General features: G+C 42.9%; 1 protein-coding gene across 1 annotated transcript in view; it reads right to left on the reverse strand.

The window, feature by feature from the left end:
• CNTRL (centriolin) overlaps window positions 1-12,995 on the reverse strand; it is a 166,877-nt gene that overhangs the window by 117,921 nt on the left and 35,961 nt on the right. The window contains exon 10 of the mRNA XM_082263161.1: window positions 9,566-9,760. Within this exon, the coding sequence (XP_082119287.1) occupies window positions 9,566-9,760 (195 nt within the window). The remainder of the gene's footprint in view (window positions 1-9,565; window positions 9,761-12,995) is intronic.

Raw genomic sequence — 12,995 nt, forward strand, 5'->3', positions numbered from 1 at the left:
GATGGAAAATAGGGTTTCCATCCGTCCAGATTTGACGGATCGGATTTTAGCAGACATGTCTCCGCTGACATCCGATGCCCCATAGGGATGCATGGGGGGACCGTTCAGATCTGCCAAAAAAACGGACAGGTGGAATGGTCTGAACGGTCCGCCTGTGTGAAAGAGCCCTTAGTTTTAGTAAATCATCCCGTGTCCCATCTCACCAAGATTTTTTTTTTACCCCCATTTTACAGATTTCTATTGGTGATATTTGCGCACAACAAGATGGATGCTGTTATCACCTTAATCTGTCACTCACAGTCAGTCATGCTTGTACTGTGGAAATTGCACATTTTTTAAAAATCATGGAAGGATGAAAAGACTTCAGAAAAAATGATATTATATTTAAAGAGTTACATACTGTACATAGGCAGGGTCGCATTTGCTTTCAGTGTAAGCTACGTTCAAACATATTGCGTTAGTCGCAGCAACATCTGTCAGTTTGTTTTGCAAGACATTATAGAAAGCATCAGACCTCATCTATGAAAGAAAGCATGTTGTCCTTGGTGACCAATCAGCTTCTCCCATTACTTTCACTACTAGATAGCTTATGTGTGCACATACACATTGGAAGATTAATACCATAAATATATAACCATAGGCATAATTTATTCTATAAATCTATAATACCCTTGCAGGCGATGAAAAACAATAGCAAGTAATGCCTGAAACGCCCCTAGCTGCCCTCCTGAGGCACAACACGTACCAGCATGCTCTTCTAGTCAGGACTACCAGCTGCTACAGTTACTTTAAGTCCTGGTACCTATTGACAGCTATGGCCACTCCCTGCAAAAGCTGCCTAAGCAGCACACTTTGACTTGTAGTCCTTTAGCCATTTGTGAGGTTACCAACACCAAAAATCTTCTGCTACATCATTTTAACTTGCCTTCAATTTCTCTGCAACTTTTGCAGCTCAGGAAGCAGAATGAACTGCACACTCCACAGCAACAAGACAAGACAAGTTTCAGTAACTTACAAAGTTGTAGCCTACAGCAGCGGGGGAGAGACTAGCCCTGCCTGATGATCCTCCATGTACGCAGGGCAGGAGGACAGAGCCTAGTGCTGGGTGTCAGTCTCCTCTACCACAGCACTGCAACAACTTCCTCATGTCATGGTGAAATGGAGGAAACTGCTCGCCTAGTATCCTGAGCTCCGAACCCCTGATGGTTTGAAATCACAACACAGGAAGCTTGAGCAGTCAGCCAATCCGAAGCCAACATTCCCCAGCGTCCCTCCCCCAAGACAGACTTGAATTGTTCTCTGTCTTGTAACACTCATCGACAATGCATCCATTTATAACCCTCCCCTGGATGAGGGCCACTAGTCATCATAATACACAGTGCTGGATGTCTTCTAAGTCATATGTGAGCACAGAGAATGAACACACACTGATTGCTCCCAGCTGGGCTCATTATCTGCGAAAGTTTGTGTTCTACAAGATCATCACACCTAGTGATAACAAACAGCATGATGATGCAATCCAGATTTTATTGCACTCACCCTGTATGATTTATAGAATGACAAGTTGCAGGGAACAAAGCAAATAACCACAGGGATATAGCCTGTAATGAAGATAAAACACTACAAGCTGGTTAAATGTAAGGTTTATGTAATGCAAAAAAATTAGACAAAGATAAATAATTTCAGGATTTCAGTTTGTTTTTCAATTGAGTTGTACAGTTTATAGGTCACATTAAAAAGGTGCAAAAAGTTCCTGAAATTATTTATCCTTGTCTTTTGTCATTTTGTTACATCACAGAAATCTGACAGGTCCCAGAAAGCTACGGAACCATTCGCAAGGTGCAGTGCGGCATGCGCAGTAGGAAACAGTCTGAAGTCGCAAGGCTTCACTTCCTGTTTCCCTTACTTACTTGCTTTTCTGGCACCTGCACCCAAAGCCGATTGAATAATAAGTTCGGGGAGGACATCGCTGGATCCTTGGACAGGAAGTGTCCTTATACTAAAAGTCAGCAGCTACAGTATTTGTAGCTGCTGACTTTCATTTTTTTTGTTGGGGGGGGGGGGGCAGGAGCACCTCTTTAAGCAACCTTGTTAGAGTAGCTGGAGAAAAGCCCTTATCCTTACAACCCCAATTCCAAAAAACTTGGGATGCTGTGTAAAATCAACATAAAAAGAGAATTCAATGTTTGCAAATCTCATAAACCCATAATTTATTCACAATAGAAACCATATCAAAATGTTTAAAACAAGAAAATGTTCCATTTTGAGAAAAAAAAAAGGTCATTTTGAAAGTGATGGCAGCAACTTGTCCCACAAAAGTTGGCAAAATATGTGCCACTGATAAGGAAGAGCTGGAAGAACAGATTGCAACCAATTAGGTTAATTGGCAACAGGTCAGTAACATGGCTGGGTATAAGAAGGACATCTTAGAGAGTCAGAGGGGTTTACTAAAGACAATTAGGCCCCTTTCACACATACGAACCCCGTTCGTCCGTTTTTCATCCATCCGTTGATGGATGAAAAATGGACAACAATGCATTCCTATGGAAAAACAGATGCCAATGGATAATCATTAATATACATTCGTTTTCATTCGCTTCCATCAATATCTGTTTTTTTGAACGGATGAAAGCCCTATTTTTCATCAGTTAAAAAAACAGATCGGACAAAAAACGGATGATAAAAGGTTTTTCTCAGCAGGGATTGATCCGGCAATCCCCGCTGAGCAGGCCGATGACAGCTCCATCTCCGCTCTGTGTGCTGAGACGGAGCTGTCAGAGACCCGCTCTTTTCTATGGGGGATCGGATGAAAACGGACCGCCTGTCCGTTTTCATCTAATCCTCCAGACGGATGGAAAATAGGGTTTCCATCCATCCTGATTTCACAGACAGGATTGGATCAGATAGCAGCGGGTGTCAGCAGACATGTCTTCGCTGACATCAGCTACTCCATAGAGGTACATGGAGCATCCGATCAGGTCCGCCTAAAAAACTGACAGGCAGACCAGATCAGAAAGCCCATGTGAAAGGGGCCAAAGGATGAAAAACTGATGTGAAACTGATGTTGATTGAAAAAACGGATGACAAAAAAAAGTGACTGAACTAATGAAATGAATGGTCCGTATGTGTGAAAGGGGCCTTAGACTGTGCACCTTTGCAAATTCAGTTGCTCCAGAGCTTATTAAATGAGGTAAAGCTTTACTTTACAAATACCCAAACACATGCAAAGAAAAAAAAAAAAAAGCATTTTTGCTTGCACATGATTGGATGAAGAAAGTCAGCAGAGCTTCCCCTCATTTACTGTACTGGAGCAACTGCACTTGCAAGATGCACAGTTTATTTGCCTTTAGGATATCAACCCCAGAGTGTGTCAGAAGTAAAGATGGGCAGATGTTCACCAATTTGTCGATCCAGCTTTTCACAGATGGTCAAACTATTTCAGAATAATGTAATATATTATTAATAATAATAATAATTTAAGAACAATTACTCAGTCATGCAACACTACACAATTTACATCTTTCTTTTTTTGGGGTGGTATTTAATCACCACCGGGGTTTTTATTTTTTGCAAACGAAAAAAAAAAATGTTCTTAAGTTTATGAAACTTTGCAAGTAAGTAACTTTTCTTCTTGACTGGGGAGCACTGAAGAGGCTGCTCTGATAATCAGGGCACTGTAAATGCTGTACTCACTGTGCCCTGATAGATTGGCTCTCCTTCCCTCACACGCTGTCTGTGTGAGGAAAGGAGAGCTGTAAACCAGCAAGTCTGTTTACATGTGACCAGCTGTGATTGGACACGTTTGATCACATGGTAGGGACGCAGCAATTATGGACACTTCCCGATGTGCGCCCCCTGGCGAGTTCCCGGAAGGAAGTCCAGGCACACCCCAGAATGGGAGAGCCGTGCTGTAGACGTATATAGGTTATAGTGCGGTATTAAAATAGTAAAATATATCATCTACAATACATATTGTCAAAAGATTAAGAGAGTGTGGAAAAATCTCTGCGCAAAGGACAAGGCTGAATGAAACGCCATACTGGATGCCTGTGATCTTCTGGCCCTAAGATAGCCCTGCATTAAAAATAGGCATGATTCTGTGATGGACATCACTGCATGGGCTCAAGAATACTTCCAAAAATCACTGTGAACACTGTTCGCCTTGCAATCGAAAAATTCAAGGTAAAGCTCTATCATGGAAAGAGGATCCATATCTGAACACGGTCCAGAAATGCTGCAGTCTGCTTTGGGCCAAAGTCCATTTAAAATGGTCCGTTGCAAAGTGGAAAACTGTTCTCTGGTCCGACTAATCTAAATTTGACATTCTTATTTTGCAACCATGGGTGGAGCATCCCTCAGACTAAAGAGGAGAGGGACCTTCTGGCTTGTTATCAGTGCCAAGTTCAAAAGCCTGCATCTCTGATGGTATGGGGGTGCATGAGTGCATATGGAATGGGCAGCTTGCACATCTGGAAAGGCACCATCAATGCTGAAAGCTGGATCCAGCTTTTAGAGCCGCATATGCTCCCAACCAGATGATGACTTTTTTCAGGGAAGGTCTTGCATGTTTTAACAGGACAATGCTAAAACGCATACTGCATCTATGACAACAGCATGGCTTTGTAGCAGTAGAGTCTGGGTGCCTAACTGGCCTGCCTGTAGTCCAGATCTTTCACCTATTGAAAACACTTTTAGCACATCTTGAAATGAAAAAATACAACAAAGACGACCCAGGACTGCTGAGCAATTAGAATCTAATAATAATAATAATAATAATAAATAATAGGCAAGTTCTCTCCCAGAACTGCAGCAACTGTTGTTAAAAGACGAGGAGATGCTTCACCGTGGTATATGACCTTATTCTTTTCTTAAAATGGTACAATGTTTAAACATTTTATGATTTCTACTTTCTATTCTGAATAAAATATGGTATTATGAAATATTTAAATCATTGCATTCTGCTTTCTTGGAGATTTTACACAGTGTCCCAACTTTGTTGGAATTGGGGTTGTAATGGAGAATGTCTGATATCTCTTTATGAAGATGAACCAGGATTTACCTTAAAAGCGTTAAATCGGACACTGGTAGGGCTAAAATGTATTGGACTTCACAAAATACATTCCCATTTATTCCACTCTATAGAGGTTTACACTGATAACTCCTGTTGTGTTGTCAGAAAAAAAGACAATATTATATTCTGCTAGACAAACCGAATCTTCTCAGGCTCTGTTCACAGCTAGGCGTTTTTGGGCGATTTTCTGCTGTAAGCCTCAGCTCTAAAACACCCAACAAGACAAATCCCATTTATTTCAATGACCCCCTGTTCACATCTGAGCGTTCTGTCGCCTTAAGTAAAACCCCTGCCGCTCAAAAAAAGGCGTTTTTTTATTTTTTTTCATTGGTCACTTGTCAACCTAAAAAAGCCTGCACAAAAACGCCTGTAAAACACCCGAAAAAAAAGCCTAAAAAAATAGCAATGCCTAAATGTGAACGTAGCCTAACGCTCCATTCACACCTGAGCGTATAATTTCAGGCATTTTTTTGCAGGTGTTTGGAGGCAGGCGTTGAAATCTAACAAAAACGCTAGTAATCTGCCAAAAAAACCTCGTACTTTTTTGAACTTCAGGCATTTTGCTTCAGGCAACAAAATATGTGAACAGGGGCCATTGAAATGAGTGGGATTTTGCTTGTTGGGCATTTTGAGACTTCAGAGATGAGTGTTTTACAAGCTGAAAAAGCGCAGGTGTGAACAGGGTCTAAATTAATTTGCCAAGCTGTAAATACAGTACACTGGTCAACTTGTGGAGCATGGAAGCATGAAATGAAGGCTGCCACCAATTGGACAGAGGAGTGTAGTGGCCAATTCTACATGAGTGACACAGCACATGTACAACATTCAGAAATACTGTAAACTGGACAGTACCATACCTATTGAGTGAAGTGTACTGATGTACCTAATGCTTGTGTGTGCCGACCATTGATACTGGTAAGGGTCTATGCTGTTCATTTCTTCTTCATGCATCAAATCCACCTATGATAATTTTGTGTATATGACTGGGTTATTTTTTGACTACTCTTTTACTACATACGCTAGGTAAAGTCTGCCCTCTTCTAGGACAAACTGGGACTCTGTCTCTCTTTGTGATCCTACAGAGATACCCACTGCACCTAGAGTGTTTTTACAGTCTTTTATTATGAATTTAATCATTGGTCTCTACACACAGGTATGTGGAATTTTTGGACTCACACATAGCATTCTGGACTTTTCTGAGCACTCAAATCATATATACTGAAGGGAGAAAACGCTGCTCCAGGTGTGTGATGGTAACTTAGAGGTGGAATATCCCATAGAGTGCTAGCCCCGGACCGTCTCCATGGAAAACTTGTAAGAAAAGAAACGGCCGCACGTCCAGGGATTCTGATTGCCTTTAATTTCCAAAGTGATGACACCAAAGACACCAACATAGGGTCACATAGACACGTTTCACATATACATCTTGTGCTTAATCATTACCCAGCACAAGATGTATGTGTGAAACGCAAGATGTATGTGTGAAACGCAAGATGTATGTGTGAAACGTGTCTACGTGTCCCTATGTTGGTGTCTTTGGTATCATCACTTTGGAAATTAAAGGCAATTGGAATCATCCCTGGATGTGCGGCCCTTTCATTTCTTACAACTGAAATCATATAGAACTGTTGATAAAGTTAGAATTCTTTTTTACCTTTTCCTTATATGTATCTACTTATTACTAGACAAGGGAGAGTGCAAATGCCCAGGTTGCTATGGTTTGTCCCTTGTACTCGGGATGCAGTACTGTGGATATAGGGTAGTTCCAACTGGTTCCATCTTATGGACGGACCCCCAGCATAATATGGTCCTCTTGTACTAGCCTTGTCCTTAAATAACATGTTTTTTTTTTACCATAGGACAAGTTTTTCTTCATGTGTGTGTGTGTATATATATATATATATATATATATATATATATTCTCTGAACATGGGTTACATCTTTAGAAAATCCAGCGCGACTCCAACGTCAATTCCCCTGAGGAAGACTGAATAAGTCAAAAGGCGTCGCAGTTCCAGACGAGAACCATTGGAATTTACTATGATGTGTCTCAATACTGTAAAATCTGTGTCGTTTTGTGTTGCATGGGTTTTGCTTTTTCTATCAAATCCCAGTGTTGGGAATGTTTTTAATATGTTGTGTCAATATATTTTCTAATTTAATTCTTTTGTATAATTGCTTGATCTTTTGGGCATCAGTCAAAGTCCCTTTACCTCTCCTCCTGGCCCTAGTGGTGTGTATTTTCTAGTAGTTTGGGACGGATGCCATATACATGATTACAACTTATTATTTGTATAGCCACTAGATTGATGGTTGCAAGTAGGGCCTTAAAAGGAATTGGAGCCAAATAATCAGCTTCCTAAATGTAAAGAATTTAACAATAATTTACATTTGAGGTAAGATAAAACAGATCAAGAAGTAGAAATTAAAAAAGGGAAGTATCAGGTAAACCTAAACGACTTTAAGAATAATGATAATTATGCATGGCAAATTAAAACACATGTCAAATGTAGAGATTCAGAGAGAGGTTCATCAGAAAGTAGTATGCAAAACATTCCCCAAATACAGACAAATGAAAACAAAAACCCAGAACATATGAAAATGACTTAGTGTGCTGCCAAAATTTAACTCTATAAATAAAACCAAAAAAAATAATACAGAGCTGCAAACATCACATTTTTCCCACGCCATAAAAAAGTAATATTAAGGAAGTGTTGCGCTGCTCAAATTAACATAAACACATATATAACTATCTCATAAGCAATATAATAAAAAGTGTTCTACCACTCAAAACAATACAAATAAAAGTGCACACTCATTTAAACTACAAATGGGATTACTCGTGAAAAATACGTGATATTAAATCAGGAGATTAATCCTGATTGCTTAGAAGGACCGATATGGAACTGTGTCTATATGGACTTTATTAGGCTTTAATCAAGACTTTTTGTTCACTATATGCTTTATTTAGCGCTGCACTATTTGTTTTACATTTGTCCAGTGTCTAGACATTGTGCACAGTTGCGGTTATTATTCGTTTTTAACCTTTTGCGTAGATGTATTTTTTTTTAAAATGTGATATTATTGGCTATAATAAACATATTAGAGCAGTGCTCCACCCCAAACTGAAAAACTCCACAAATCATATAACTAATAAAAATTAACGCTTGAATGTCCACTGTGAAACAAAATATTGAGAATCCTTTCATGAATAAAAATTGCAATCCATGCTCCACCACCAATAGAAATGCCCACTCATCTGGCATGTGGACCTGTAAAAATATACAGGTCACAAAGCGCTCTTTAAATAACAATAATTGATGCATGCTCAAAAAGGTCCTTGTGAGACAGGTTCTCTTGGTAAATTCAGTGGGTCCCCTTTAAATGTCAGGCCTAATCTGCATACCACATAAAAAAGGAGACTCCAATTGTGTCTTTAGTTTAATTAAAAATGCTAACCACAATATGAAATACATTTACATGTATTATCGGACTTACAGACTCATTACTAGCATTTTTAGTAGAAGTCTTCTGGAATCAGGCTCTGGGCTAAAAAGTGACATCACTTGGCTCCTCCCAATATCAGATAGAGGCATAACCGAGCGGAACCAACGGATATGTATTATTTAACTTGTAAATATGCAGGTCAAGAGTTCTATCTTCTCCAGCTACAATCTTATGTTGAGACACTGACTCAAAGTACTGCAGCAAGAGATGGCCAGGCAATTAGCAATATTAGCAGGCCAACAATTAAAACTATGGCGGGTGTGTGCGTACCCTTCCAAGCAGGTCTACCCTTCCAAGAGCGAATCTCTAGCAGCATATGTACAGAGTGGAACCTTCCATACTGGTGTCCAGCCATCACAACAATGCTGAAGAGGCACGTAAAAATGGAAGAGTCATCATTTTAGGGAGTTAAGTCCAAAAATAATTCTTCATTTCTAAAGAAATATGTGACTCATAATCCCATTTCCAGCCCAAAACAATTTTTGCGGGGTTTAGCCAGTGCTAGCTAGGTTGTTACTGTTGCCTGAAAGATTTTAAAACAATATTCTATATTGGCGACCACTGTCTGTGAGATGAGGGAGGAGACAGACAGCAATAAAGCCTGACAGAGGTGAATCTTCCTCATGCTTTTAAAACAAATGTACCCAATCCTGTGAGGAGGGAGCAGAGGGCAAGGCCGAGCCTTGTTGTGTGTGTCAATGGACACACACAGCCCGGTCAATGAGCAAGCACACAAGTGTGCTTGCTATGGTGGCGCACACACAGACAAGGAGGAGACAAAAGCGCCGGCAGGGGACCCCAGGTTCAGGGCCTCTGTCAAAAACTACAGAGCAGGTAAGTATAACCTTTGTTGTTTTTCCCAAAAAATGTTTACAACCTCTTTAAAAGTAAATTTTACTAAGCAAATGCAGGATTTTAACGTGTAAAAAATTAAAACTGCCCCAGTAGACAAGCAGTTCATCGATGTGTATGTCACTTAACACTCACATGTCGGGGATCATGGGGGCTGAGAGTGTCGAGATGCCTCTGCAGTTCTTCCAGCTCTGTGTATTTCTTATCCATCTCCCTCCGCTGGTGATCCATCTGCCTCTCCAGTTCCTGCGCCTCCTGACGCAACTCATTCAGCAACTGAATTTTATGGCTTAGCTGCTGACGAAGTTTCTCCTTTTCAGTCTCCAAGATCTAAATGGAATGGAATTCACACTATGTTTACATTTTTATTTATTTTTTTTTTTTAATCAAGAGAAATGTTTGAGAAAACGCACACAAATACACACATGGCACAGGTAATTAGTATAGTAAGGTAAATTGCACAGAGCCATACAGATCGGTCATCAGAAATGCAGTAATAGGCCAAAGCCACCAGAAAAATACACAATCTTACTGTCATATGAACCAAACAATAATTAAGAAGGAAGCCCGGCAGTAACCCCAGTACGAACTGTAAGGGCTCTTTCACACGGACGGTCCGAACAGATCCGCCTGTCAGTTTTTTAGGCGGATCTGATCGGATCCTCCATGCATCCCTATGGGGCAGCAGATGTCAGTGGAGACATGTCCGCTGACACCCGCTGCCATCCGCATCCGATCCGGTCCGTGAAATCCGGATGGATGGAAACCCTATTTTCCATCCGTCCTGGGGATCGGATCGGATGAGAGCGGACAGGCGGTCCGCTCTCATCCGATTCCCCATAGAGAGCAGCGGGGGGCTGTGACACCTCCCTCTCCGCACTGCAAGAGGAGACGGAGCTGTCATCCACCGGCTCAGCGGGGATCGCGGATCGATCCCCGCTGAGCAGCACGGATCCACCTACGGAGGCGGACCGCGTGAAAGAGCACTAAGAGCCCTCCAGTTCCCACGAGATCTAAATCCGCAAAAGATCCATTATCAGGTCTGTAGGGGCCATACCCGGAAAGCTCAGCCAAACATCCCACACTATTGCCTGGGGTCCCGTGGGATCTCCAAGCCCAGTACCCTGTTAACAGTAGAGATCACTCCTGACCAATACCGGTGTAGCTTCGGACACCTTCACAATAAGTGTATTAGATCCCCCACGTCTCTCTCACATCTACTGCACATAATATCGGGGCGGAGACCCATGGAGTGAAGCTTCAGCGGTGTGTGGTGAACTTTAAGGAGAATATAGAACTGGGACACTTGATGTGACACATTAAGAGAACACACTTGAACTGGTTCCAAGGCATCCTCCCACTGCTCGTCATGGATCTCCCCCACATCCGTGCTCCAGTGGTCACATGCCCTGCTCGGCTATTTTTCCAAGTATGTTCCCAATAAGGAGGCATAACAGGCTGATATAAATCCCTTAGTGGAAGAAAATTGCTCCATAAGGGAGAATACAGGGGTGGAGGACATTAGTGATTGTTGTAAGGAGGTTTTGGCCCGTACAGAATGTTGGAGCTGTATATAGTAGTACAGCATATTCCCAGGGACAGAGAATCGAAGTTGTAGTCGTTCGAAGGGCACTAACGACCCATTCAACAAAATATATTTTAGATGAGTCACCCCAAAGGGTGGCGCTGCCAGCCTGATCCACCTTACACAGTTCAGGGTATGTGCGGTTATTCCAGATTGGGCTATAGGAAGTGTAACCAGAGACAGGTTTAGTCTTATCCCAAACCTTCTGAAGGAGCCTATAGGCAGGGTAGAGCTTAGTGGACTTGAAAAATAGCTGTGCCTCAAGGCCCTCCGGTATCCCACATGCACCGGTAAATTGCTGCATGACTGCCAGCGCAGAGCCACCCTGCGTCCCAGATACGGCACCCACCAGATGCAGCAGCTGAGAGGCCAGGTAATAAAACCACGGATTGGGGAGAGAAAGTCCTCCCGCATCCCGAGACTTCTGCAGTTGTTCTATCCTAATTCAGACCGCCCGCCCCCTCCAGATGAGAGACCCAATTAGTGTGTTCACCACCCAAAATAATTTCAGTGTACTCACAACAGGGGAGTTGTGGAGAAAGTATAGCAGCTGCGGCATCAGGACCATCTTAATGAGGTTCACCCTGCCAGCTACTGGTAGCCATAATTTATTCCAAAGTTTGATTTTGTCCCGGAATTTCGCCAGGAGTGGACTTCTGTTTTATTGACAGTATTGGATCTGCAGAGACCACCACTCCCAGGTATTTGAACATGGACACCACAGGGACTGGGCAGAGCGACCCAAGAGAGGGGTCCGCAGCCCTAGCCAACGGCAGAAGGGCTGATTTGGACCAGTTAATGGTGAGTCCGGAGAAACAAACAAAGTCTGTAATAGTGGCCATGACATCGTGCAAGGAATCACCCGTGTCACCAAGCAACAGAAGCATGTCATCCGCGTAGAGCAGAATCTTCTCCTGGAGGGTACCGTAATGAAAGCAGACTATGGAGGCCTGTGCCCTAATGCTAGCTGCAAGTGGCTCGATGGTCAGGCCGAACAATAGCGGGGACAGTTTATAAAACAAGAATACAAAACGACCCTCTGAATCCACCCGTACCCCCAGCTCCTGAAAGGTAAGGGACCTATGCACCAGGACACTCACCCCCCTGGAATACGAGGAGTGAGTAGAATGGAACCCCCCACCCACCCAGGAGTATCTCAAGCACCCCACAGAGTCATCCAAAAGGTGAGTCTCTTGCAAGCCAACTGTTGCTGGGTGGTATTTACGCAGCTGGTTGGCCACCATGGCCCTCTTCAAGAGACAGCCGAGGCCCTGGATATTCCAGGATACTATCGGAACTCCAGCCATAGTGTTGATGCCGAAGGTAAAGGGCACTGCCCAGATGAGCAGGGTCCCTAAGCAGAGGTCTGGCAGTCAAGGAAGTGACCCCTACAGCCCCACCCATGGCTTCTCCCCAGATGCCGCCTTGAAACAAAGTGGCAATGAGCGTGCATCCCTAACCTGGAACAAGCTGGATGACCCACATGTATATGATCCAGCCTGCCGCAGTAAATGTGGCAAGCAGTTAAAAGGGAAAAGTTGGGGGTGGGTTTACATGACAGGTCTGATCAGGTCCGCCTGTCCATTTTTAAGGTGGACCTGATCTGACCCCTCCATGCACTACTATAGAGCGATGAATCTAAACAGACTTGTGTTCCTTTACACCCGTCTACCTTCCATCCGATCCGCTAAACAAAACGGAAAGGGATCCGTTCCCTTCCATCTAGCAGATTGGAATGGGGGGCTGTTGGGTGTAAACGGACAGACGGTTTGTTTACACCAGCCACCCTTAGAGCAGAGCAGGCTGTGTCCGTATCTGCTCTGCATAAGCTGAGCGGACACTGACCTTTCATCTGCCCACTCCACTCAGCAGGGGATCAGCAGACAGATCCCCCGCTGAACAAGCGGATTATGCCCCATGTGAAAGAAGCCTTGATAACAAACAGCAACAAAGTCAGGCCACTTGCCCTCTAGAAGATTT

This window comes from Pelophylax lessonae, assembly GCF_965119305.1.
Source record: "Pelophylax lessonae genome assembly, chromosome: 7".
Lineage (NCBI taxonomy): Eukaryota > Metazoa > Chordata > Amphibia > Anura > Ranidae > Pelophylax > Pelophylax lessonae.